General features: G+C 50.1%; 9 protein-coding genes across 9 annotated transcripts; 6 read left to right on the top strand and 3 right to left on the bottom strand.

Annotated features, from left to right (window-relative positions):
• The first annotated feature begins 425 nt into the window (after window positions 1-425).
• On the top strand, window positions 426-1,728 carry BDV17DRAFT_196203 (uncharacterized protein). Its single transcript, XM_073755184.1, has 2 exons — window positions 426-1,073; window positions 1,154-1,728. The coding sequence occupies exons 1-2, from the start codon at window positions 556-558 to the stop codon at window positions 1,668-1,670; spliced, it is 1,035 nt and encodes a 344-aa protein (XP_073619260.1). The 5' UTR covers window positions 426-555; the 3' UTR covers window positions 1,671-1,728.
• A 2,016-nt stretch (window positions 1,729-3,744) lies between these two features.
• Window positions 3,745-5,537, top strand: BDV17DRAFT_196177 (uncharacterized protein). Its single transcript, XM_073755183.1, has 5 exons — window positions 3,745-4,186; window positions 4,243-4,467; window positions 4,521-4,588; window positions 4,650-4,750; window positions 4,803-5,537. Exons 1-5 carry the CDS (start codon window positions 4,111-4,113, stop codon window positions 5,302-5,304), a joined length of 972 nt encoding a protein of 323 aa, XP_073619261.1. The 5' UTR covers window positions 3,745-4,110; the 3' UTR covers window positions 5,305-5,537.
• A 1,320-nt stretch (window positions 5,538-6,857) lies between these two features.
• BDV17DRAFT_287948 (uncharacterized protein) lies at window positions 6,858-7,211 on the top strand (the record flags this gene model as incomplete). Its single annotated transcript, XM_073761273.1, has 1 exon — window positions 6,858-7,211. The coding sequence occupies one exon, from the start codon at window positions 6,858-6,860 to the stop codon at window positions 7,209-7,211; it is 354 nt and encodes a 117-aa protein (XP_073619262.1).
• A 1,694-nt stretch (window positions 7,212-8,905) lies between these two features.
• On the top strand, window positions 8,906-11,033 carry BDV17DRAFT_300607 (amino acid permease; the record flags this gene model as incomplete). The annotated part of the gene is made up of 8 exons (XM_073764094.1): window positions 8,906-9,134; window positions 9,189-9,300; window positions 9,351-9,477; window positions 9,567-9,724; window positions 9,774-9,953; window positions 10,009-10,103; window positions 10,167-10,538; window positions 10,618-11,033. Exons 1-8 carry the CDS (start codon window positions 8,975-8,977, stop codon window positions 11,031-11,033), a joined length of 1,620 nt encoding a protein of 539 aa, XP_073619263.1. The 5' UTR covers window positions 8,906-8,974.
• Window positions 11,034-11,904: 871 nt separating this feature from the next.
• On the top strand, window positions 11,905-12,534 carry BDV17DRAFT_287950 (uncharacterized protein; the record flags this gene model as incomplete). The annotated part of the gene is made up of 1 exon (XM_073761274.1): window positions 11,905-12,534. The coding sequence occupies one exon, from the start codon at window positions 11,905-11,907 to the stop codon at window positions 12,532-12,534; it is 630 nt and encodes a 209-aa protein (XP_073619264.1).
• Window positions 12,535-16,265: 3,731 nt separating this feature from the next.
• On the top strand, window positions 16,266-18,020 carry BDV17DRAFT_254436 (cell wall mannoprotein 1 family protein). The gene has a single exon (XM_073756774.1). The coding sequence runs from the start codon at window positions 16,781-16,783 to the stop codon at window positions 17,558-17,560; it is 780 nt and encodes a 259-aa protein (XP_073619265.1). The 5' UTR covers window positions 16,266-16,780; the 3' UTR covers window positions 17,561-18,020.
• A 1,116-nt stretch (window positions 18,021-19,136) lies between these two features.
• On the bottom strand, window positions 19,137-19,908 carry BDV17DRAFT_196286 (uncharacterized protein). The gene is made up of 2 exons (XM_073755185.1): window positions 19,319-19,908; window positions 19,137-19,263 (listed from the first exon to the last, which is right to left on the bottom strand). The coding sequence occupies exons 1-2, from the start codon at window positions 19,808-19,810 to the stop codon at window positions 19,186-19,188; spliced, it is 570 nt and encodes a 189-aa protein (XP_073619266.1). The 5' UTR covers window positions 19,811-19,908; the 3' UTR covers window positions 19,137-19,185.
• A 534-nt stretch (window positions 19,909-20,442) lies between these two features.
• BDV17DRAFT_300609 (nucleoside phosphorylase domain-containing protein) lies at window positions 20,443-21,429 on the bottom strand (the record flags this gene model as incomplete). Its single annotated transcript, XM_073764095.1, has 1 exon — window positions 20,443-21,429. One exon carries the CDS (start codon window positions 21,427-21,429, stop codon window positions 20,443-20,445), a length of 987 nt encoding a protein of 328 aa, XP_073619267.1.
• A 2,057-nt stretch (window positions 21,430-23,486) lies between these two features.
• Window positions 23,487-24,564, bottom strand: BDV17DRAFT_254439 (oxidoreductase, short chain dehydrogenase/reductase family). The gene has a single exon (XM_073756775.1). It carries the CDS (start codon window positions 24,543-24,545, stop codon window positions 23,805-23,807), a length of 741 nt encoding a protein of 246 aa, XP_073619268.1. The 5' UTR covers window positions 24,546-24,564; the 3' UTR covers window positions 23,487-23,804.
• Between the last annotated feature and the right edge of the window lie 1,528 nt (window positions 24,565-26,092).

A 26,092-nucleotide genomic window follows, 5' to 3' on the forward strand; every position in this document is an offset into this window, starting at 1 on the left:
TTTGTGCAGGATCTTCTTGATGTGGGAGTGTAAAGCCAGGGGAAGTGGCGGTGGAAGATGGGGGAGATTGAGGCTGCGTCTGCGTGCCGGGGTGGGGAGAATCGGGATCTTGCTGGGGTTGTGAGGGTGAAGTTGTGAGCAATTGTAACCGTGCTTTAGTTTGGATAGGGCGTTTTCGTTAGAGATTAAGCTAGGGTGCAATCTGTTGTTTTCTTGGCTACGTCCCAGTGGTGAGAATACTCGATGCGAGAAACTTCAAGGACGGGCTCATCTGTTACTGACAAAACAAACAAGATAGAGTGGGACAAGCTTTGAGCAGACAGTGAATGGAAGCTGAATTTTCCGCAAAACCTGCTATTTAATGTACTAAAACACAGGCCAGGGGCCAGTGGCTGTGCGCAGACACGTGGTGCTTGGCTCTAATCGTCGGCGTCAAGCTACATCAGCCCCCTCATCTCCCCATGGTTCCTTTCTGCACCTCCCCATACTATCTATTGTAGTCTTCCCCGGCTGCGCATTGTTGAATCAAGTCATTCTCTGGAGTCTCGCTTCAATATGTTGGTATTTGGCAGCGGAAGGGAGGTAGTGGCGGACCTGTTGATGACCCTTGCCTGCCTCCCATGTATTTGCGCACGGATGAGATATGAGGATGTCCGTCAAATGATCAAGAGGAGGAAGAACCCTCCAAATTCAGTGCCCAGAGCCGAATGTCCCGAGACAACTCTTGAAAGCAACCCCAAGCCAACGGATATACCCCGCCGACCTTTAACACCCCCTCTGGAAGGGGACAAAGACGCCAACATTCAGATCATGCACCTACAGTTTCAGTCTGCATTTTTTCACAAACTCCCACCTGAAATTCGAGATTTGATCTACATCTATATCCTCAAATTCGAAGCCCCGCTGTTGCTAGAGAATAGAGGCGCTCGACTAGCTAGCAGCCGAGCGGATTACGATGATCTTAGGGCATATGTTCCCGATGTGCTTGAGGCGGAGTTGAAGAAGGCGTTTGACAGCCGCCTGCAAGATCTACAGTACTCGATATCTGGACTTTTGACGAGTTGCCGACGGATGTATGTATGCCTAAATGGCGGCTCTGTTCGCAGCTCCATAGCATACTCTAATGGCAGGCATCTGCTGACAGAAACCTCAGATACTCAGAATCCATCCACATCGTCTACGAGTACAACATACTACGCCTCCGAAGCCCCAGCACACTAGATCTCCTCCCAATATGGATCGTGCCACCCCGACTAACCACAATCCGGTGTATCCACGTGCACATCCCAAGATACTACAGCCGTCAAGAGCACTACATCACAACCTGGAAACAAGGATGTGCCATTATAGCAGCGCTAACTAACCTCCGCCGCCTAATCGTCGCTTTCGCCAGCAAAAATCGGCACGTTGATATGACGCCTTACTTGGAGCCTATGATCTCTCTTGGTGATAGTGAGCGTTTGAAGGATATCATCATCTATGCTGGGAAGAATGTCTGTTTTCATGGACCACATGAGAGGAAGGAGGAGGATTTGGTTTGGCTGAGTGAGTTGCCTTTTATGTGTATTAGAGGGAAACTTGCGTATAGGACTGCGTTGTCGGATCGATATGTTGGGTGTGAGGTTTTGGGAATTAACGAGGATGGGAAGGTCATTAAAGCTTCCAGCTAACGGCCATGGATAATGCGAGATTACACTCGAAGAAGTTTGTTGGGCGCAAAAGCATATGAACATCTGAACGTGCCCCAGGTCCTCAGTGACCGCCAACCCAATCTAGGTACATTGACCTACGTGCCCTTCACCTGCATAATAGAAAGCAGGCGTTGAAGGTGTCGCGCCTTCCGGGTTATGCGCGCTGCTTGCTCATATATGCCATATCTCGGCCTTGTTGAGGAAGAAACGAGGGGGACAGCCCTGGGGCAGCCGAGCAGGTGTTTTACTTCAACTAGGCCCCTCCAGCTGAATCTCTTCATCTCCTGAGAAATTTCCACGATAATTCAGCAAAAGACCAATTTTCACAAATGATGCTCTGCATAGCGATTGGCTCGATGACTGCGGCCTCTAGTTGGCGACAGCTTATGAAAATAGCACATAACGGCGGCTTTTGCCGAATCAGCAGATCGACTAACGTAAAGCAGATCGGCATTACAATGCGTCAGCGATGGTCTAATTAGCACGTCCTTCTCAACTGGAAGCTTTAACGCTTGGCGATTGACTATACCCCGGTTGACGGCGATGTAAAACGATCCCACTCAGTGCGCAAAGGATCACGGTTTCTGGGGCCTCATGTTCGTAAGTGTGGTTCTTCGATATAGTACCTTACAGAATCGCCAAAGTCAAACTCTGAAACACCCCTGCTTTCTATCTATAGTACCCTTGTGCCTCTGAAACCGGGCGAGAAATATTGATTGGCATGCTTACGGTCCAGCCTGTCTGCAGTCTGCACCAGCCTCCGGCCACCCCGTCAGCCGTGTAACAAGACAGACACCGTGAACTCCGACCGGGCGGTACAGATTCTCGTGGCTGGGCGATACAAATCACCGATCCTGGAAATTTTCGAACATCCATATTCCTTCAGCTGGAACGGGCCACGGACCACTCGTTCTCTAGACACCGGAGTCGAATATCCGCGAACGGCTGATCGAAGCGGGCAAAGTAGAACAACATCCAATCAAATATGAATTAAGATTACTGCGCGCCATGATTCGCGGAATTGAGATCGCTCATCTGGACGCCGTTGATCCAAGTTATTTCGCTGGAATGCCAGGGCAGCCTGCGGTCAGCAGTCGATCAAGAGATATTGTCCGAAGGAACAAGGCCCTGGCAGTCAACCCTACGGAGCTTATCCTCGTCATCAAGCTGACCAAGTGCGAAGATCCCCAAGTTTCATCTGTCGGTATATCCGGCTCTCCTAAGCTGAAAGGGGAAAATGCAGTGGACGCCGACGGCGAGCCTCAAAACCATGATTTTGAAACAGACGAGTTGATAGAGAAAGATTCTAGAAGGATAAACGCTTCGTGCAACCTCAGCAGTGAGCATAACGTGTTTGAAGAATGCAGAAGAGGGCGAAATGCTGCGCTGACCACGTTGCGTCAACCTCCATGCTTGCTTTTTTTTTCTTGGTATGTATTTTTATCCCCGCCTTGCAGCTGAGACCTCGCAGCACCGGGCCGGACTGAGACAGGAAGCCTTCCATCTCCTTCAAGCACTGGCAAGATCGACAGACAGAGTTCCCGTTCTGATCACCCACCGACCTATTCTTCCATTGCTGATGAGTTACCCCCTTGCGCAGCGCAGAGACCTACCCAGGTCATCCGAGACGACCTTACGGCACCCTAGACACGAATGACAGGGATGTGAAAACAAATCTCGTTTATACCACGTTTATGTTGCCACGTTTCTTGCGCAACGGAGATTTTACCCAAAGCAATTCATAGCCGCCGTTGGATATTCCTCAACCACATACGTCCAGCCTCATCCCCGCGTCATAGAACAAGGCACTGCTTATGCCCTTACGTGAGGGCGCCTGCTTCGGTCTCCGGCCCCAGCACTTGCGGCTGATCAAGACCTGTATGCGCTACTGCATCTCGCCAACCTCTCAGTGCATGGTCATCGAATCTGACGTACCAGCGCTCATTGGCAAGTAAGGCAACTCGAAACATGCGAGGGATGCGAGCACGAGGTGGGTGGAGCCAAATGCCCGTATCTCGTGCAGTGCCAGACCTCGTGTCGTTTGTACGAGGCCAAATCTTATCCTTGTTTTGTGGGTGGGGTGGATTGGGGCCGGGATAGACGGGGCTTTGCGCCTTCTCGCGTCTATCTACTCAGCTTGGTGAGGATGAGTAAGTGTGTCAGTCAGTAAGCGTCTCAACCGAGCGGGAGTAGAGCGCCTAGAAGGATTCGCTAAGGGAATTATGTTATTGATCCTGGTTCAATTAGACGGGCCTAGGCAGGGCAGGGCCTTAAGTGGGATGGGGGCGCAGTCGAGTCTGTCTTATCTCGACTTTTAAAAGTTGGAGTTATCCTGTTCGGATTGCTGTTTCAGTCCACGGACAATAGCCGACATATACCAAATCAGATACTCGCACAAGCTCTCCAGACAACCTTTACAATGGCAGACGTACGTCGACGCTGGACAACTACTGAGGATGCGCTCCTTTGGGAGCTATACCAAGTACAGGAGAAAGGTATGTCTTCATTTTCATCAGCTCTTTTGCAATATAGATCTTACTAACAGTACCAGCACCCACCGGCAAGTGTCAAAAGATCAACTGGAACGAGATCGCGCGGCATATCCCGGGCCGAAGCAACAAGGACTGTCGAAAGCGGTACTTCACCCGGTTTACTGGCGGACTGCGGAAAGGTTCTTGGACGCCGGAAGAAGACGAGCGGCTGTTCCAGCTGGTGGAGCGTTACCAGTATAGGTGGGCTACTATTGCGCAGAAAATGGAGACGAGAAATGCAGACCGTGAGGACCCTCTAGATCTAGCTTTCCCTCCAGCGGGTGCTGACCAGGGGTAGAATGCTCAAAGCGCTGGCATCATTGCTTGAACCCGGAGCTGGAGAGGAGTCCCTGGTCGGATAAGGAGGTAAGCACCATACTATCAACAAAATATGCGGGGACGAGGGCTAGTCTAATCTGTTTCATAGAACGCACTGCTCCTATCAGCAGTTGAGACGCATGGAAGCAGCTGGAAAGATATCCAGCGATGCCACTTCCCGACGCGGTCCGCGAACAATATCAAGAACCAGTAAGTCCGCTGATTCCTCTCTCCCTTCACACAGCTGACCGGGTTCCTCCAGATATACCATCCTTTCCCGGAAGAACCTCCAAACTATCAAGTTACCACCATGCTGTTCTTCCTCTACCTCTCCGCCTACGCTCCCGTCGTCCCGACGCCCTCCCTCTTCGACATCGTCGATGGCAGGTAACTCGCAGCATGGCGTTTCCGAATACTCTATGCCTCCTTCTACATCCGGATCTACATCGGCATATAACTATGCCTCCCCGAGTCTCTCGTCAACAACGCAGATCTCGGCAGCAGACTACCTCCCCGCAACACCGGATGTCTCGTCAGCATACGACTTCGGCGCCACTGGCTCGATGGGAGTAGGATTGCCAGGAGAATCATGTGGCTATATGCCCCAGTACCAGACGTGTTACTATCCCAATGTTGCTGATAGCAACGGCAACGGCATGATGATGAACCATCCATTGGCAATGGGATACGATATGGACCTTGGACAGTTCCAAGGTGGGACCTTGCATCAGTATTACGCAGGGCAGAGACCGTATGAAATGTGATTGTGGCGCGATTTGTTTTGATTTGATCTACACTGGGTGTTTGAGTAGAGGAGTTAGGTTGGGAATGGAATATGGATGGGTAAGGCGCAAATGTTTATAGACGGGGTTGGGGACCAGGGATTATATGGATTGGACACCGGCGTTTGTTTTGATTCGTTTCGTTCAATAGACTAGATTGTCACTATGAATAGACCGCACTCCAATAGCAATAACCAGTCAGTTGAACTTCAACAGCAACAAGCTTGGCATCTAATATCGAGACCATTACGACCCCCCTTTCTTCGTGAATAACATTCAGGCTGCAGCATCTGACTCACATCAGCAGTGTCCTATCCCTGAAGCCTGAGCAGATGCCAGCCTAGAAGTTTCGTCCAGCCTAGTCCCATACCTATTCTTCCAGCACCAATAGCGATATCGGCCACTGGCGAGGGAGCCATTCGGACCAGTACAACTACAACTTTTAACTCAATAATACAGAATGTAGGACACACCACTCAGCGCGCGAAATGCAGCCTCCAGATGAGGCCATAGAAACGCAAGCTTGCATGGTGTTAGCCCGTTGATTTCGGTACTTAGAGGCATACAGCTGTTACGACACTCGAACGAGGATGATTGGCCACGCTGAACAGTCGTCGCTGGGGTGAAGTACCCTGCTACGGAACAAGAACAATAGTTACTGAGGTGGACGGTCTTGCGAGGGATATGATGCAACATTAAGCATTGACAGCAGGCAAAGACTGAGTCACCGGTTGATATTGGTGTTGGCGATGGTGTTGTTGTGATGAAAGTAGGGGTGTGCTAAAGTGAAGAAAATTTGGTGTTGGATTTGACAATTTATAGCATTGTCTGTGGGTGGGTCTAGCTTGTTTGGGCTAGTGTCGCGTAGCCGAGATGGTGTTGGAGCCTCAGGCAGAAAATGTATACAGCCCAACTGAGAGGTCCTGTTCTGAATGGGTAGCCATCCCACAGGAAAGAAACTCCAACAACTTTGCCTAACAATTCATCCTGGGTCTTTGGCTCCAAGAGTTTCGATTACTCCTTGGGCTCTATCCCATTCAGCTCCCATTGTTGTTGGTAAAAGTGCCATCCATGGCTCCATCATAACTAACTAGAGCAAGAGGGCGAAACAAAGACCCATGTCGACTGATTTCACTTCTCATTCCTTTGTGATTGCCATGATGGCTTTACTCCATACTCTATTGCGTATGCTACATGAACTACAGAAGCAAAGGTGTAAGTAACTATAAGAAGACAAGTCCTCTCCTCTCTCCAGGACGGACAACCTTAAGTCAAGAGGACTGCTTACCTAAAGCACTATCTCTCGAACTGCACCTATATCCATATCTCTTGCTCTTGTCAAAAGGTAATTGCTTGTTTTTTTACTGATTAACTAACCAGGTCCGTTGACACTTGAACAGAAACTATGGCGAACTGCATCCTAAGCGGCACATTCACATTCACATCAAAATCCTACCCGGGACACGGACAATGGCGCCGAATCCGCAAAGGATATAGCCATCGACTATACAATCTTCCTGCAGTCCAAGGGCATCATGAACTACGAGGTCCGGATTTGGTATCGTCCGACCGATGGTACATGGCGGTTCGCTGCGATCCTCTTCGATCAGACTGTTAACACCAGCACCGAGGCGCAGACGGAGGTCGAGACGGAGACAGAGCCAGAGCCTCAACTGAACGCTCCAACCCCCGCGACTCTCAGAGACGTAGAAGACCTCTTCAACTCGCATGTTAACGGCCCCACGAGCTGGCTGATGTGGGTTGATAAGATCAGGGACTGTGATGATCTCATTCCGGGCTGGGAGGAGTGGGAAATGCCAGCTGGAAAGGGGGGTTTACAGTGCCAGACTAGGCTTGCTTGGGATGATTTGTTGGGGGAGACTTATTGAAATTGTTGTGGGAGGGGCCTTGTGGGTAGTTTTGGGAGATTCGACGGTGACAGTGAGGCCTGGGGGTTGCCGTGTTTTGTCTTTTAGCCTAGTCAACAGGTAGTATGTCATGGCATCTGCCATTCCACTATTTATATCAAGAATGATTAAAATTTGTCTTCCTCTACGTCTGGATTACTGTCAGTGGTGCGATGCCAATTTGATATATTGTTTCTAAGTTTCTATATTGTTCTCAATGTTTATCATGCGTGCTGGATTAGCCCATGCCTTGGATGATAATAAGCCGTTATCCCTTTCTCGCCTGAATTTGTCTATTGTTGAGATAAAAAGGAGCACCATAGTCAAACAAGTTCCCTATTCAACTCGAAGTCAAGGCTTTAAAGCCAACCACTACATCAGGAACAATGAGATGAGTGAACCACAAAGCCGCATTATCGTACAATCATACAACTTCCCTCCCTCACTTTGTCCCAAACACCTTCATTATCCCAGCCAGAATGTAAAAGCAGTCACTCCGGCTGTATTGTATCCGGCAAGAATCTATCTTCTTGGTTTGCCAAAGACTTTGCACGTCAACACTTCGTTCTCGAGATATCTAACCCAACCCTAAGTCCATTAATCCGCACATCACCATCACCATGATCTTCCCGGTCCTGGCGCACGAAACCCTCCCGGCCATCCTATCCCACTTCCCCACAATAAGAACTGGCACCCTCTCGCACTGGACCCGCGAAAGCGCACACTCCTTCGCAGCCCAAACCGCGCCGGGAGCGAAGCGTACTCTCTTGCCATCGGGTACGTGCCCACCGCGGAAGCATGGGGCATCTGGATTCAGATTGCAAAGCCGGACTACCTTGGCGCGCAGAGAGCCGGGGAGGATATCTGGTGGGGAGAAGTTCGGGCACAGGTTCTAGAGGGGATGAGGGGTTGTGATGAGGGCTAAATAGGCAGATTGACGCAGACTTGGAAGGGGTTGAGGACGCGGAGGGAACTGAAATCAGCTGCTTTTTGTAACTTCCCAATACTGGTAATGGGATTGATATTCTATCTAACATGGAACGCCGATCGCAGAATTCGTGTACGACGAAAGCGCGTTTCTGGTTCGGTTTGATGGGGAGGTGCAGCAACGTGGTGTGGATGCTCGGATGCATGTCCTATATACTGGGAGAACAAATCCAAGTTGTTTTCTGTTATTTAGAGTGCTTCCAGATAGTATCTCTCTCTCCTATAATATGCAAGTAATTTTGGGCAAACTCCAGCAGATCGGTTCAAATAGTAAAATGGTGTATGAGGGAATCTCTCCATGTTCGATGGCCCAGAACCCACGTTTGTTCTTAGAGTGCCTTATAGTAAACCTGCCTTTTCTTCCACAGATGAATGGTATGACATTGTGAAGTTTCAGTCGCTTAAAAAGTTGCACTTCAATTGAGGCCTCCAATTCCTGGAAATACTCAGAGAAAAAAGGGGGAAAGAGAAAACTGCCTAAGGAAAGGTTTTGAAGCAATCGAGATATCCCGGGGGGCTATAAAATCTCGGCAAAAAGACTGACACATAAATAGTTGCAATGAATCGATCTCCGATTAGAACAACAGACTAATTTGTGGGATGATAGGCTGGGGGTTGAAATATCTACCCCCACCTCAAGCACGCCATCGCGACGCAAAGCAAGGCAATCGCCCTAAACCTCAAGACGACATACCTCGCCATCATGCCTTTCACCTCAATTTCCCACAAATATCTTATTTTCAGCGTAGTACCACGGAATGGCGCTCTGGAAAGACCAAACCTCACACACAAATAATGAGGTCGACGAGTCGTCGCCCTCGCCTGACGATCATGCCCACGATGGGAACCACGACCCCTTGACTGCGCCGCTCAAGCGCAAGCTGCATTCGCGGCACTTGCAGATGATTGCGATCGGAGGTATGTTTTCAATTCCAGTCACTTAGCTATTCAATCATCTCTAACATATCGAAGGAATTATCGGCCCTGGTCTGCTCGTCGGGTCAGGAAAGGCGTTTAGCGAGGGCGGGCCTGGGGGCGTGTTGATCTCATTCTCACTTGTCGGAATTATTGTCTATTTTGTTATGTATGTGAGGCTCGTTGCATATACGCGACATTCATGCTAACATGGCACAGGCAAGCCCTAGGCGAGATGGCGACGGCGATCCCCGTCACCGGTTCCTTCACGGAATACGCGCAGCGCTTTGTCGACGATTCTCTTGCTTTTGGGCTCGGATGGGCGTATTGGTGGCTTTGGATTACTGTATGTTCCACTCCTCTCGCCAGTACATACATAACTGCTTGGTGGAATCCCGTTCAATGTGTGGGTGTTGACGATAATCAACCAACCAGGTCCTAGCAAACGAATACAACGCCGTCTCGCTAGTCATAATGTACTGGACGGACGCGGTGCCTCAATGGGCCTGGATATTAATTTTCTGGTTCCTGTTTCTGGGGCTGGCGAACTTCGGTGTTAGGGAGTACGGCGAGATGGAGTTTTGGTTGTCGTTGTAGGTCTCGCATCTCACCAAAAGCCAAAGGTCGAACTGACAAACACAGAATCAAAGTCCTCGCTCTCATTGTATTCTTTATTCTTGCCATCTGTATCAGCACCGGTGGAATCGGGGGCGAGGCTATTGGCTTCAAGTATTGGCATAATCCCGGGGCTTTTGCGGATAGTATCAATGGCGTCGCCAGGACCTTTGTTGTTGCTGGGACGTTGTATGCGAGGACTGAAATGTATGTTCGACCTGTCCCTCCTCACTCATGAACTGTAATCCCTTAAAAAATACAGGGTCGGTATCACAGCCGGAGAATCAAGCAATCCCCAAAAAGCCGTACCACGCGCCATCAAGCAGGTCTTCTGGCGCATTCTCGTCTTTTATATTGGTACATCCTGCCCCCTCTAATCATACCGCTATGCTATGGTATCCCATCCTGACCTGGTACTAGGAACAATGTTCTTCATCGGCATCCTAATGCCCTACACCGAACCGCAACTCCTAAACTCCTCCTCGTACGGCGCAAACTCCCCCTTGACAATCGCGCTCTCCAACGCCGGGATTCAGCCTGCCGCGCACCTTATCAACGCTCTCATCGTTGTCAGCGTCATCTCCGCAGGTATCGGGTCGCTGTACGTGTCGTCGAGAACGATCTTGTTCATGGCGCGGACAGGGAAAGCGCCCAAGTTCCTTGGGAGAACGAATGCAGCTGGTGTTCCCTGGCCCGCTATTCTCTTCTCGAATATCTTCACCTGTATTGTATTTTTGACGTTGGGTGAAAGCGCGGGGAAGGTCTACAATGCGCTGATTACGCTTTCGGGGGGTATGTATTTTCCAATCCACCATTCCCATCGCACCCCTCCTATCTATCTAGAGACCGTACGCTAACGCGATCGACATAGTGGCAACCTTCCTCGTCTGGAGCACAATCTGCATCGCACACATCCGCTTTCGCCTCGCCCTGACAGCCCAAGGCCAATCCCCTTCCTCTCTCCCCTTCCGCGCAGCATTCTACCCCTGGGGAACATACTTCAGCCTAGCCCTGTGCATTTTCCTCACCTTTTTCCAAGGGTATACGGCCTTCTTAAACCCGTTTAGCGCGGACGACTTTGTGATTAATTATATCCTTTTACCAGTGTTCGCGATCTTTGTGGGCGGGTGGAAGGTTTGGCATCGGACGAAGATTGTGGGGTTGGCTGAGATGGATATTTGGACGGGGAGGAGGGAGAGGGCTTTTGATGAGGGGGAGGATGTTACTGGGAAGGGGAAATGGAAGAGGGGGTGGAGGGGGAGGGCTTGGAACGCGGTTGTTGGGTGAGATGTACAAGTCTTCAAATGAGGTTGGCCAAGAGGTTTGCGTTGGGACAAAATACTAGGAGTACGCGGTGGATATGATAGATTTTGTAGATTCCATTGCAATGACCTTACTAGCCAAGCGCTTCCTCAATAGTGTTTTATTGTTTGAGGCCACTGTCTGACTTGCCGTTGTGCCCCTAAGTTCGATTGTAATATTGCTCGAGCACAAACATGCGCCAATGCCTGTTATGTAATGTGAATGTAAACACTTGAATGGTTATAGAGCTCCAATGCGAGATAGATCAACCTGAAAGGCAACTTTCCTATCCGCTGCTAATGAGACCCTATTGCCTTGTTTCACACTAATGTCAAGGTACTACACTTGCAAATCTACAAAGCAGGAATACAAAGGTTTTGTCCTTTCCCTTAGCACTCAAAAGACACAGGAATCAATCACCCTTGCGACGTCTCAAATATCAGATTTCCGTTGATCATAGTGCGACTTGGACATGAAGGACATTGCTTATACAACAAAGGCCTTAAGCAAAACATACACTCCATGCTGAAAGAGCTCACTGAGACATTGAGTCAACCTGAAGAAGGACAAAGAGATACAAAGCCCCCGGAAAGCCATTGATTGTCTACCAGCGCCGGGACAGTGTATAAGGTCTAGTACCCCCAGCAGCTATCAGCAGACGAAGAACCAAGTCTTCGCTGCTCAACCAGCTCGGTCGAGAACAGCCCAGGTTCATCTCGACTATCTAAATCTGGACTTGTTGGTGCTATTGAAAATCGGTGTCCGATAACCCAGACCTTCGCCTCAGTCTAGATTATTAGCATCCGCCAGACACCCATCCAGCATCTACTTACCTAGCACATACCCGCCACTCAAGATGGGCTACGAATCCACAGACCAGGAAACACCCTACATCCTCTCCGCATTCCTGCGGATCCCAAAATCAGCAACAGCCGTGAAACTCCGCAGTAGGCTCATCGCGGACCTCGCCGCCTCGCTCCGAAACAAGAGCCTAGAGGCCTACAATATAGTCGTCGGATACAGCACACAGCCCTTCCTCTCGTTCACCGCAGGCGAGTGGCTCCTTTGCCTCCAGGTCATCGCGGAGCCCATATGCGGCCTAGACCTATCTCAGTACCTAGACGTATGGCAGACGCAGACATGGAAGATTATGCTAAACGCTCTCGAAATCGTGCACAAGACCTACCGAAATGAGAACCCATCTTCATCTGGATCCGGATCTGGATCCGGATCTGGATTTGAATTTCAGTCATGCGCGAGCTCTCACTGCCCCGTCTGTCTCAGACTCAGACTAGATTCGAAAGTAGAAAAAGTCTACGGCGTCGAAGAAAACATACACTGCATAAGCTCAATGCTCTCTTGGCGATGGCGTACCGAGATCGCGGTCGTCGAAGATATACCATTCCTGGCTGTGAAAGATGGGATGAGCAGCCCGACTATTTGGCTCTGGAGGATGCGGCGGATCTCTGTGGGGGCGATTCTATGAGGCAGATTAAGGCTGGTGTTGAGGGTTTTAGGGAGGCCGGGAGGTGGGAGGGGTTAGGGGGAGGTTGATTGTTTCTTAATGCTTAGATGGTCACCTTTTTTTATTATTATGTGTTGGCGTTGGGGAGTTGAATGGCTATTTTTTTTTTTTTTCCTTCTTTCCATCTCTTGTTGACTTCATACGTAGAGTAGATCTGAATCACTGAGTCGCAGTCACGGCTTCCTACTGTCCTACAAACATTATTGCCCACCCTTTGAAGAAGTACAAGTATGGATCTAGCTCTAACAACGAGCTGTGCTGCGTAGGCCTTTGAGGTACGGTAAAGGCCTGTCTGTCCGACTCTCTAAAGCAGCTTTTGGAAGACGTGGGCAAAAGACATTCTTCGGTGTTGATAAAATATATATTCACTACGCTAATCCGCCGACGAGGAGAGAAACTTATCACACCGAGACAGGTTCAGGATACTCAGAGTCACTTGACACCATCCATGCAGGATCTCAAACAAGATAGGCTTTGTATTTTATTTGTTAAGCAACACAGTAGCACCAAGGAAGCCTTGAGACGCCAGGCCAGACAAGACGATCCCATGAACCTAAAAGGGAAACCAAACCGAAGCGCCCGGGAGCTCAACAGCTTTATGGATGAAATCTACGATGAGTTTGAGTGGGCGTCATCGTATGCGCCTTGCAGGCTATAACTTGTGCCTACGGATGGACGACTGTCAGTTTCGAATAATCAATACCCTATCCCAGATCCGTTCGGCAGAGCCACTAGAAGCTTTAAAACCTTTAGACGCCCGCTGTAGCAATCGCAGTTATTTTGGGGCCCAGGCACAAAGAGGCGATTGCTCACTGAAGTACCTTCGATTTTAACTGGACGTGTCCCCGGTAAATCTACAGAGTACACTGGCGAAGCGATACGCGTGCGCCCACCACCACTAAGGCCACAGAGCCTACCACTCCCTTGTTCAATAAAATGCCTCCACATAAAGAAACACATTTGCTGAGATCTGCCCACGGGGAGAGTAGGAAGCTGCGGCACGCACTCTTTGCACAAAACTTCAATGCAGACGTTACATCCGCACTTTAGGAGCTGCAAAACCTACCGTAGAGGCAGGCCTGCTCCGGATTTCATTCTATTCCTCTGCCTTGATGGTCCACTGTTATCCGCCTCAAAAGCATACGCGCCGAAACTCAAAATCCAAGACACGTCTAGTATCTATCTTCGTCTTCGCTCTCGCTCAGCGCAAGCGACTATCCGGAGCCACGTTGAAATCTGAAATCTAACAGCCAGAAGATATATGCAGGCAGGTGGGTAGAGTAGAGTAGCACGATCGTAGCGACTGCGGTTGACGTGCCGCGATATCAATCTAGATCGGGGGATGAGCACTGTGAACACAACGGCCATGGTCGAGGTATGCTCCAGCCGCTCATTCAATATCATTGGCTCAATTTCTTTTTTTCTGGACACGATCGGAACCTCCAGCGGGAAGAAACATAGCCTCGGACTTTCGCATCGGGGAAACGGTGCTTGCTGCTTCGTATGTGGTAGGTGCGGGAAGGGTAGAGCCTGACGATTAGATAGACTGTTAACAGTATTGGTGACCTGAGTGCATGAAGGAGGGAAGCTTCATTCTTAAGCGGGCGACCTCGTCTCACCACCAATGAATGGAATAGCTAGTGGCCGTGAGTCGGGATGGACAGCATAGACGCAGAGTCACCATGATAGAGTTGAATTTTCGTCCGCAGCGTGCTGGCCTTGTTTATACTCCGGTAACCAACAGGACAATTAAGCATAGAGAAACAGAGCGATGACGTGGCTCGACAGAGCGTGTTAAGATTCGAGACCATTGATGCAAAACCATTAGGCAAGGCATAGGACACGGAGACAAACATCATTCCGAGTCCGGATCGCTAGGCGCCGCAAAAGAACTGAACTGTGCCGAGATGGAAGGACCTACCCTACTCTGTGCGACATCCTAGCCATGGCATGCATCGTCGCGGACGCACGCGTGCTGGAGGCTGGCCGGCTGATGTTAGAATCCGTTGTTTTGATCGCGACTGGCTGCATGACGGACCAGTTTATCGCACACTAGAGTTCACAGCACAGACACCCGTTGCAATAATATACAGCTTAAGATGACAGGCACAGGCACAGACAGGCCCAAGGGCCGACCAAAGACAAGACGAGCCCGAGGGCTTGCGCAGGGGCGAACAAGGATAGAGTCAGCTAGTATGACAGACACAAACTTTTCGCTGTAGTTAGCTCGTTATAGCTAACAAAGGCAAAGGGTCCGTTCAAGGTGAGATTGCGCAGGAGAATATATCGGTAGTCGGTTCTGCCCGCCATGTGACTGCGCCGATATTACAGCTCCAGTAGGGTCCTTTTAGCTTTAATCGCTGCGACCAATCTCGCGACGGATTCCTAAAACGGCTGAGTGGTTGGCGTGAGACACGGCCAATCCGGGGTTGCAGGAGGCCGCGTAGGCACGCAAGGATGAGGACTCTGGGCTTACTCTGTAGTGCAATAATGACATGCTGCTCTGAAGCCAGAAGTCCATGTGAAGTCAGCCGGGCCGGATTTCTTAATCGCCTGAGTTTTGAGCAATACAGGTTTTCTTTTCTCATCCAGGATGTCGATGCGAGCTAGGGCTACCAGAAATCCAGAACGGCCAGATGATAGATCTCACTGATCTCCACGTCAGAAACACTCGATCCGGCCAATTGTCTCACAAGAAAACTCACTTAACCTTGGCGACTCCGGACTCTGTACCTTTATTTCCATTGCAACTGTGACTGCACACTATACTTTGTACTCCTCGTAAATTGAGCCTCTATCTAATCTGTTCTGCGATAGCGATAAGGGAGGGTGGCAATGGCACCATCCCCAGGTTCAGGTTCAGGGTCAGGGTCAGGGTCAGGTCCAGGTCCAGGTCCAGTTCCAGGCCCAGCTCTGTACGATTAAGGAGAACCTTGCAGCTCATCTCCGAAAACGTCACTGGCCCTCTGCATGACCAAGAATGATCCTGGTCCTGGAGCGCCGGTGGGCTGCGCTTGATGTCGCCACTCCACCAAAAATTGGCGGAATTCGCGTCTTGGCACTCTATACAGGACCGTTGACTGGGGTGCGACGAACACTCCTTGTCGGCCATGGTTGATCATTTCCTGCCAGGTACAGATCGACTCGGATTGACCAAAACAAACATAGAGTGTGTTCCGAGGGATCCGTACGGAGTATAGTCGAGACAGAGTCTGGAATGGACCTTCTGCTCAGGCCAGTGTAAACCACCACATCGAAAATCGAGTTAATAACGGACAAATATCTCCGGAATAAGTTGAGTAAATGAAAAGCTCTGGCCAGCCGGGGCCATTGCTAGAAGCGGCGGGCTGGTCGCCGCCGACCCCTCAAAGGGCTTTGTCGTTATTGCGGGGGGTGGTCCAGTCACAGACGCGCTCAGACGCCACTCCCCAGGGTTGTCTCAGTTAAATCTCAAGTCACTGGCCCTAATCCCTGCGGTGGATCCGCAGTGGCGCACCAGCATCGCTTCAAGAGAAGCAACTGGAGCAAATGGGAATCCGGGGGCGGGCCGACTTTGTTAGTGACCAGACTAGCGTTGCATTCGCTACACGACGCCATCGCCCAGGGCTGGACACCCATTGGAAGACTCAATTTCGATTTGCTCATCACCACAGTCAGACTGCCCTGCCAGAGGGCTCATCCAACCCCCCGAGAGGTTACACGCTGGTCGCTGTGCATCTGCTCTGTGACACCGTCGGCGCCCTCGGTCGAGCCCAAGAAATGGCGTCTTGAAACCAATCAATCCAGAATTGGCCAATCTCCTGTCTGACAAGCATCGATGGCGATCTCCGGTCGTTGCTGAGGCACTTCCACCTCTCGGACGCTCTGGAGCTGGCAAGGCCGGGGACACTTCGACCTTGATCGCAATAGCGCTAATTCTTGATCCAATATTGCTAAGAATAACTGTTCCATTCTTTCATTGTCTCCCCCTGATTCGTCTCGCCTCGGCTCGTGCGCGCATGTGAGCTGTTTTCCTGCTTTCCTGCCCTGCTGCACCCCCGTTTCCGGGATATATATAGGGCCCGCTCACTCCCTCTGTCTTTGTCCTCTCAGCAGTCAACTCGATCAGGTCCTTCGTTACTCAGCTTCGGTCCCGGGCACTCGTTTACACCCCAGGCTCTCACAACTCTATATCTTATTCAATAATCTAATACCCACCACCGGCACCATGAAGTTCACCGGCTTGTTCACCCTGGCTCTGGCCACCACTGCCCTGGCCACCCCGGCCAAGCGCCAGTCCTCCCCCGCCGACATCATCGACACCATCTCCGAGCAGGTCTCTGCGCTCGACTCGGCTGTCGACTCCTACTCCGGCGGTGACCCCTCCTCCGTCCAGGACGCCTCCGACACCCTCGTCAGCACCATCAACGACGCCGTCGAGCAGGTCAGCAGCGGCCCAGACCTCTCCAACGCTGACGCCCTTGCCCTCACCGGCCCCGTCCAGGACCTAACCGACCAAGTCGACGGCGTCATCACCAAGATCATCGACAAGAAGGATCAGTTCGTTGAAGCTGGCTCCGGCGGCCACGTCAAGACCTCGCTCAACCAGCAGTACGAGGCCGCGGCCAACCTCGCCGAGGCTCTCTCGTCCAAGGTCCCCGAGGCCCTCGCCGAGATCGCCGCCGAGCTCTCGGCCGGTATCACCAACGCTATCCAGCGCGGTGTCGATGCCTACGCTGATGTTGAGGAGGGTGGTGACGACGACTCGACCACTACCTCCTCTAGCACCGCTACCGCTACTGAGACTGAGACCGACACTCCTACCTCGACCTCCTCCACCCCGGTCATCCCTACCCCAACTGACTCTGAGCCTACCGGCTCCAGCACCCCCACCAGCTCGCCCACCAACTCCCCCTCTCCCCCCGAGTTCACCGGCGCTGCTTCCAAGCAGGGCTTCTCCCTCGTCGGCGGTGCCCTTGCCGCTGTTGCCGTTGCCGTTGCTGTCTAAGCGGTCGACTCGACTCAATCTGCTCGACACCTGCAACATGCATGCACGGATGGAAACGGTAATGGTAATGGGAAATGTAAAACCATAATCTGACGGTTGACGATTGGTAATGAGTTGGAACGGAATGGGAAAAGGCTAGGCTTGCGTGCTTGTGCTCCATGTACATTTCTCTTTCATCTTCATTTTCATTATGCATGTCTGATCTACGCCTCCCTCTCATGGGTCTGGGTCCGGGTCTGCATTCATTATTTTTTCTTTGGATATTTTCTGGGATACACTATACATCCTATAATAAACTGTCTCAGTGGCAATGCCTGTATTGATATCGCGAGTAATGAACTTTATGCTTTGAACTCTTTTCTCGTCTTTTGGTTTCGGTAGTTTGGAATTGATGGTAGATAGATGGGTTGTTGATCAGTCCAATTTTCAAACGTACATCTCCACCTACCTCGTACATTACTCAAACCTTAGCCTTCACGGATTCATCCGAGGCCGTATCAAGTTTGGCACCAACCATCGACATCTTTTCGCTCTTCCAGGGGTTGATCTTACAGACTATCTCACCCTCAAACATGCAAGAATTGGTACGGTCCGAGTCCGAGCCCCACTGATCTTGCCGATTTTGGCTCCATTCCTGGTAAAACAGCCGAGAAAATTCCGGTCCCAGTATAGGTGCGTTTTGTTGGGCCGGATGGATGGGCTATCTCCTTGCCGAAAATTCGTTCTCCTCGAGACAAAGTCAAACACCGGCGTAATTGACTGATCAAGTTATCAACCCTAGATACCGCACTGCCCCAACCTCTCTGTTCCACCAGCAAAACAACGTCAAGGTCTTTATGGCCCGTAAAGTGTCTTTCGCCCGCGGCGATGGTTGTGGATTGGTGTTACCACCTCGGCGAGCGGGCAATCTAATATATGGACAATGCTCTGACCGGCTGGAGGGGTAGAGTAGTTGGAAAGAGTATTCGGCGCGTAGCCATAATGAAAATACCGAGCCATTGATGGATGCAGCGCGGGATGGTGCAGGGCATCGGTAGTCAGTAGGGAGATTGGAACATACAAACCACTGTCACACCGTGGACCCCATGGCCTTTACCGTTAGGAGTGCACACACCCGGGAGGCAACACTACGCAATGCCGGGGCTGCGCAGCATCGGGAACGCACTGCTGCATGGGTCTCGGAGGTCGGCGGGATGCTATGCCTGCATGTTTCCTTGATGCGCTGTGGCTCGCCTCGACTCGAGATGTTTGCATCTAGACTAGCTGTACATTGCCCGTGAAAGGTGCGGATAATCTGGTTACCTGCATATGTACCTTGACACCGACGAGTGGAATCGGCTGGCTCTGGTCCCAAGAGACAAGATGTCTGGAGCCCTAGTCGCCCGGCTGGCTTGAGAACCCCCTCAATTTTTTTCCCCTGCACCCCTTACACCCCGGATTAATGTTCTCCTCCTGCCTATTTCTTCTTACCGTGGCGTCTGTTGAGCTGCAAACCCTTGTTGCTCTCGGAGACTGATTTCATTCTCACGATGGCCATTACTAGAGCCAATTAGAGACGTTGGCATACTATGTCTGTAGAGCCTTGAAGCATAGTATATCCTTGCACTAAGCAACCGTGACTCTATCTATTTACCATCCTCGAGCGGATTATCAACCTCCCGCATCTGAAAATCTATACCCACCACATCCGCAAACATCCATAGCTGTATCAAATCATTAGCTTCATCTCTCGAACAAACGAGACCACATTATACACACCCGACTCTCAACAATATCCCAATCAATCCCATACTCATCCCTAACCTCTCTCTTCGGCAAGAACACGACCAATCGTTCCAACAGACAGTCCCGCCCCCAAATGTCCAATAACGAAAACACAAATAAGTTCTCCGGATGCTTTAGCCGCAACACAACGAATCGCATCCTCTCAAGAAGCGTCTCACAGATAAACTCTGCTATATCCATCTGACGAAAGACAAAATATGTACTCGGCGTAGCGTATAGAGTCATCTCTTTGCTGTATAAAACTGGGAGCGCCTCTGCTGTGATCAGCTTGTTTAAGAGGAGGATCGATGGCGTTTTTCGCGTGACGTGGAAGCGTGGGAGCATTGCGCTGGGAAGACTTGAATTGTCGTAAGCTTCCTTTGCGCGCCGATTGAGGTGCTTGTAGCTGGAGCTGTAGGTGTTCGGATCTAGAAGGAGAGGGTAGATCCGGAAGCGGATATCTGGTGGGAGTGCTAGGAAGCTCATTTTTTTATGGGATGGACTAGATTATGCAGGTGATGTGCGTAAATGGTGTTTATCCCTTTTGCCATGGGTGGGATACATACCTAGTCAACAAACGGACTGGAATCCATGCTCATAACGATTGAATTTCAGGATGGTCAGCCTACCTACCTACAAGATACCTACCCCGCGCTGACTCATGTATGCAGGGCCGCATTCCACACGACTCCACGTCCTGGGTACATCGGAATCTCGACTCTGGGCTGGAAGGGATGATAGGGTACGAACGCGAGATGTTACCAGTTTTCCGGGGGCAGTCAAACAGCACATGAATAGCAGTGACTGGGAAAACTTAGGCCCCTTTGTTCCAGCTGGCTCTGAATTCTTGTATTCGTTCCCAATAACATTCTGGAACTTGGAGCCACTGGAAAATCTACACTTAGCCCCATATACGCTGTGTCTGAATGTACTTTGACCCGGTTTGTAGAAACTGTCATAGCATGGAATGACAATGGTACTACCAGGCCATCTATGAATGTAGAATACATGATATGGGATGGAAAAAGGAAAGAAAGAGAAAGGAATAGAACAAGTGCTATTCATAATCTCGTCATAAGAAACAACAAGCAAGCACTAATACGACAGCCAATATAGCCCTAACACAAAACTCTCCCCGTTGGTAGACTCGTCACATTCGCCAACAACTCTTTCGCGTACGCCGCCGCAGTCAACGCCGCATAACACTTCCAACTCCCGTTACTATGAGAGTCTGCATAATCCGCAACTCCAAGTATAACAAGCGTCGGAAAATCGTTTCCCAGCCCTGCAGCACCCACCTGGATCCCCTTGGCGCCGAATCGCATCTGCAGGAAGTCGCGCACGCCAACATCCGACACAGCTCTGTCGGCGGATGCGATTGTGCCGCGGTGGGCGACGGGGTCTGTACTTTCTCTAGCCTTGCGCGGGATAACTTTCTCCTGATCACAATTGCCGCAGTGCTTGGTATCATTGTCTGCGTGTGTGTCGTTTGCGGAGAAGTACTTGTCATTCGAGACGCCAGGGTACTTGTACGTCTCTTTCTTATCGGGGTACCACTCGAACGCCTGATTCATGTAAAAGGGGATCTTGCCCTGAACGCCTAGGCTACGATCTGCCCCTAGGGCACGGGCAGCGGAGACCAAGAGCCGGGGGTAATCCTTGAATGCAGGTGTATCAGTCAGCTCAGCCCTATTCTTATCTTCTTGGACATTCAACTGACGAAACCCAATCAACCCATTAAAGTTCCGATCCGGCGTCCCAACAACAACATCACCCAGCCTGATATCTTCACTCGCTGTCGGAATCCCACTCCCAATTGTAACCATCACGCCCATACGTATCGAAGGAAAGGTAGCCTTCATCTGCGCGGATATACGCCTCGCTGTATCCATGCTCGGGTCTCTGTTTGGAGCGTACGCCATCACAACCTTATTCCGTCCAATTTGGCCTAGTTCGTAGGAGTTTTCGTCATGGGGAACTCTTGTCCTGGGCGACTTTCCGTAGACCTCGTTGAACATCTCGCGAGCTGCGACGAGCTCGAGTTGACGCATGCAGATCCAGCCGATTGTGAACTCGTCGTTTTTTGGGATGGTGGCTGGGGTCATTTTTGATGGGGTGGGCTTTTGGACGGATATGTTTGGGTTGAATTGAGGCATTTGTGAGGGCACTGGGGGTAGTATAAAAATGGGGGTGGTTGAGAGGTCTAGGCCGCAGTGGTATTGAGGGAGAGTCTGAGGCAGCAGTCAGGGTGTGAGAGGTTTTATGGCTTGGAGCCCTTGGCTATGTTATTGGTGCTTTCTCTTCAATGGCTTTGCTTGCTCAATAAAATCATTGTTTGGACAGAGTGAAGTTTTCATTCACTTAACAGAGATCGCCATGTGTTCATTCAGAAAGCTTGAACATTGGGCTCTAAAGGGGCCTCTTTGCTAAGGATAACACATATAAACTATCCTATATGTGAATTATTCTTGAGCCATGATTCAAGTCTTGGTAAACATGTGTTGCTACCCACTTATAATCGGGCTTACAGGCTGCGATTCCCAGGGGGTATCCGTCCTCAACGCTCAACACCGTCTCAGTTTCCGGTAGTATACCAATTCCTTAGTGAAGCAGTCAATCCGAATCACGTTTCAAGCCTTCCAAGCTAGCGATATTGTGAGCTCTCTGACCAGGCTATTACCTACTCCTATTCCTACTCCATATATGCTTGGGGTAAAGCGTCTTCATGATATATGCTTGGGTAAGGTACCCATGGACTACGTGTAGCTTACTATCTCGTCTGTAACTGACTCCAAAGCTTGAATTCTAACACAGGGATGCTCAAAGTCTCCGTTTACGTCTCTTCATACTCACGTGAAACAGTTGATGATGTTGGAAGTTGCTCTCAAGGTACAAGGTGGACACAGATTTCTACATGAAATCTAGATAGGAAGCTTCAAAGTAATACTTCAAATTAATACTGCAAATAAAATCAAGAAGTCAGACCATGCGAGCCGTCAAAGACAAAAAGATTTTGGTAACGATGCCACACTGCAAACAACCGATCAGCCGTCGCTCACGAGGTTAACCACACCATCAGAGATTCCCGAGTTCTAGCCAAGGGAGCTCAACCCCTTCTTAGTATTTTTGCTCCCCTTGTATAGGCCATGGATAACCACTTCCTATCTTGGGATTGTAAAGGGGCGTGATCACAATGCGGTCAACGAGATCGTTCGTCCGTTTCTCGAGCGTCTTCTCCAGGTCAATCTTGTTACCACCATAAGCGAACCATTCACATCGACCGACTGGTATCCAGATAGCTGGACCCCCTATCTTGCCACTATATAACTCCACGAGTTTACTATACCACGTATTAAATACCTGTGAGTTAGCGGTCACCATGTATCGTCTTCCTTGCTTGTTCATGGTGCCATTTACACCGTCCACTTTCTGGTAGATCCTATTGGCTAGAACGGTCTCTTTGAAGGAAATACTTCATTCAATATAACTCAGGACTATACATACCTTCACCTCAATACCAATCATGTAGAAAGTCATGGTGTCGTTAATCAAGTTGTTGCAGTGCGAATACCAAGTCAGAAAATGTAAGAGTACTTCTTCAACCGTGTATAGAGATTAGGTGTGATGCAGAAAACATTCAGCCTACAGGCGGAAAAGACCCTTTTACTTATAGCCTATGAGCCAATATGTTCCTGTTTCAAAGCTATCAGATGACTTTGTCACTCTCTTCGAGTTCTTATGTTGGTCAAACAGATTCTTTTATGCTTTCGATGTGGCTCCCTGTCTTGTTTGACCCAAGGATAAACACTCACGCCGAGACAAAGGCAGGTGCCTTACAGTGGATATAGATGCTAGGCATTCTATTTTTCTTTGCCACTTCTAATCCATGCACTTTCATTGAGGCAGACCTGCCCTGCGCAAGGATCACTTTCACTCCGCCAAACAATAACAACTGTTTCTCAATCAAGTTTGTGGTTATCACAGGCCTCTGGCTTTACGATTTGAGTTACAGGCGGATTGATTGAATGTGTTAAGGTATCAAAGCTCGCTATTTTGTGTGGTGGATGTCTGTAGTCTTACCTTCCCTTCTACACTACGTAGCATTATTCTACAGCATGAAGACTTTGCCAACGCTAGTAGCTTGTAAAGAGCGATAAAGAACATATCCATTAACCTTCGGAAGTATAATCGTACTATCTATGATCTTTTCAATATACGACTGCTTACGGAACTTGGCCTTTTGAATGGCACGCCTATTGTTTTCGTTCGCTCACCCACCTCGGAATCGCACACATACCACAAATATTCTGTACCAAGTCAACCAGTAGTACAAATAAAAATATCAGAGGGTAAGTCCTCAGATTCTGCTAGATATGAATCCTATCAACCATGAGCCATATCTGTCAGTTGTCTAACGGCTGGCCGATAGCTGAGACCCCCGCCTGTCACCAAGAACCAACTCCAGGTCCCAGGATCCTCATCAAACCAACAACGAACCCCCATTCGTACTAAGACAACTCCCCGTCGCATTCGTATCTCTCATAAAATACAGATACGCCTCAGCAACCTCTTCAGCGGTCCCAACCTTCTTCAAAAGGGTCTGCTCCTCCAAGCCATCCGGTACGCCCGCCTCCCCCCACATAGGTGTGTCCACCGCACCGGGACTGACGATGTTCACTCTCAGCGGCTTCAAATCAACCGCGAGGTTGCGCGTCATCCCATGCAAGCCCGTCAGATAGCCCGCGATAAGTGACCAGTTCGGAAACGGTTTCTCGGATGCCGCGCCCGTAGTCAGTGTCAGTGACGAGCGGTATCCGGGCGTCATGAATCGCGGGGCGAGCTTGGCGACGAGTAACGGGACCGCAAAGCGGATGTGGCCTGCGCGATGGATGGCTTCGAGATTGATACTGTCCAGTGGTTGGATTGGGAGTGCGTCGCCGGCTGTGTAGACGATGTGGTCGATTGGCGCTGCGCTCTGGAGGAGATGTTCTAGATCCCTTTCGACGTGGCCGCTGGACAGATCGCAGACGTGTCCGGTGATTGGAGCATTTGAATTAGAGACCTTCTGCTTCAGGGCGTCAATGCTCGATTGCAGCCGGGTGGAGTTCGAGGAGGCGATATGGACTTTTGCTCCGTTTTCAAGACATGCGGCTGCGACTGCGTAGCCAATACCCGAGGAGCCGCCGATGATGACGACGGTTGAACCTTTGATTGGGGGCATGATGGTATTGTCTTTGTTGCTCCGGAAGTTGTATAAGATCTTGTAGGTTGAGGTTATGCGTGGGCAGGGTACTGTTATATGTGCCTCAGGTGGCGGTTTACCTCATCCAGACTCCACCAGGCATGCGGAGATCGTCGTTAACTCCGGCCGACTGGGACTCTTTGCTGACAGGGAACACAGTCCAAAGGGCCGGATGCAATAATGCTAATGCTAACCTTCCCTTAGTCTCTCTTAACGCCATGTCCCGCTGACAGTCTCGACAGGACTCCTCCTTTGGCGGAGTATCCGGGTAGTACGCCTATTGGAGATATACACAAAATCTAGTCTAGAGACCCCAACCCTCTTGTTATCTAGCCCACATAGGCAAGGTCGCGACACGAACCGGGGACAAAGAATCGGCGGTCATTCAAGGTGTCAAGGTCTCCTATAACAAGCTGTCAGAGTGGCCCCGCGGGCACTAAATAAGCTCATCTCTCCCTGGAGGATCGCGCTTCGATATATTATGGTTATTCACTCGGGGGAGTATTGGGGAGCCCCGAGTCAGAGTTCATTCCCTTTCAATGAGCGCGAGTGTTGGGTGTCTGTGGTAGTAATAAAGTAGGAAGGGCGATAGTAGACTGGGGGGGTTTAACTCTGGTTGGGTGCAGTAACTTCTTTAGTACAGTCCACACGCATATGCTACACCTTGGTCATAACTTGCTACTGCCTACATGTTGAGGCCTCTGTGAGGACTATCACACACTGAAAGCCTTGAATAAATCCTGGTAAGTAAGCAAAGTAATCAGCAAAAAGTTATGCCCGGTGGATTATACTAAATAAGTTACTACACTCAACCAGAGAAGTACATCAGCGGAATGTCAAGATTCACCCCCAAAATGAACACCAACAAGTCATCTTACCCATAGAACACTCGCTAAGCAACTAAAAGTGCTCTAAGTCTTAAGGTCTCGGAGATCATGAAAAGGTCTATACTTGCTTACGCGGACGCTCAAAGCTCCCAGGCCCGGCCCCGGCCAGTTATACTTCCTCTGTGGTAGGGAGTCTTGGGCTTCTATTGCAAATCAATCCAAACGCACTATGCAAGCTACCGAGTAGAAAAAATGAGCATCCAGTAACGACCATAATGAGGTAGGATAGGTGAGCACCACTCATGCAGGTTAGTCAGTCCTATAATTTACCGGCCGGAGACCGATAGCGCACAAGTAGAGTGATTTACCATTGACTACAAACCCTTGTCAAATCATCCAGACTGCACCAGGCGTAAAAAGTACTAAGTTTTCAGGCTATATCGAACCAGAACAGCGAACCAGCAAAAGGCATTTTTACGCCGGACTACATTGGCTTAATGCATACTTGTCCTAGATGGACATACAGAGTAGACAGCTAATCCGTTCCCCGCACACATGGTCACTGCGAAACATCATACACTTAGAACAGATACCTCGAATTGCGTATATCGAATATGACCAGCATAAACCCCCGCATCTTCTCCAAACCCAGAAGCGAGAAAAAGAACGATAATTGAAAGGAGGCCCAGCAGCCGCCCT

Source organism: Aspergillus undulatus (genome assembly GCF_047715775.1).
Source record: "Aspergillus undulatus strain CBS 261.88 unplaced genomic scaffold BDV17scaffold_6, whole genome shotgun sequence".
In the NCBI taxonomy this organism is placed as follows: Eukaryota; Fungi; Ascomycota; class Eurotiomycetes; order Eurotiales; family Aspergillaceae; genus Aspergillus; species Aspergillus undulatus.

Excerpts from the sequence above, each read along its gene's own strand:
- BDV17DRAFT_196203 (XM_073755184.1), top strand. The coding sequence starts at position 556 with ATGTTGGTATTTGGCAGCGGAAGGGAGGTAGTGGCGGACCTGTTGATG. Across the intron at positions 1,074-1,153 it reads TTGACGAGTTGCCGACGGAT|ATACTCAGAATCCATCCACA; the intron begins GTATGTATGCCT and ends CAGAAACCTCAG.
- BDV17DRAFT_196286 (XM_073755185.1), bottom strand. The coding sequence starts at position 19,810 with ATGAGCTTCCTAGCACTCCCACCAGATATCCGCTTCCGGATCTACCCT. Across the intron at positions 19,264-19,318 it reads GGGATATTGTTGAGAGTCGG|CTATGGATGTTTGCGGATGT; the intron begins GTGTGTATAATG and ends GATTTGATACAG.
- BDV17DRAFT_196177 (XM_073755183.1), top strand. The coding sequence starts at position 4,111 with ATGGCAGACGTACGTCGACGCTGGACAACTACTGAGGATGCGCTCCTT. Across the intron at positions 4,468-4,520 it reads GGAGACGAGAAATGCAGACC|AATGCTCAAAGCGCTGGCAT; the intron begins GTGAGGACCCTC and ends GACCAGGGGTAG. Across the intron at positions 4,751-4,802 it reads GCGAACAATATCAAGAACCA|ATATACCATCCTTTCCCGGA; the intron begins GTAAGTCCGCTG and ends GGGTTCCTCCAG.
- BDV17DRAFT_254436 (XM_073756774.1), top strand. The coding sequence starts at position 16,781 with ATGAAGTTCACCGGCTTGTTCACCCTGGCTCTGGCCACCACTGCCCTG.
- BDV17DRAFT_254439 (XM_073756775.1), bottom strand. The coding sequence starts at position 24,545 with ATGCCCCCAATCAAAGGTTCAACCGTCGTCATCATCGGCGGCTCCTCG.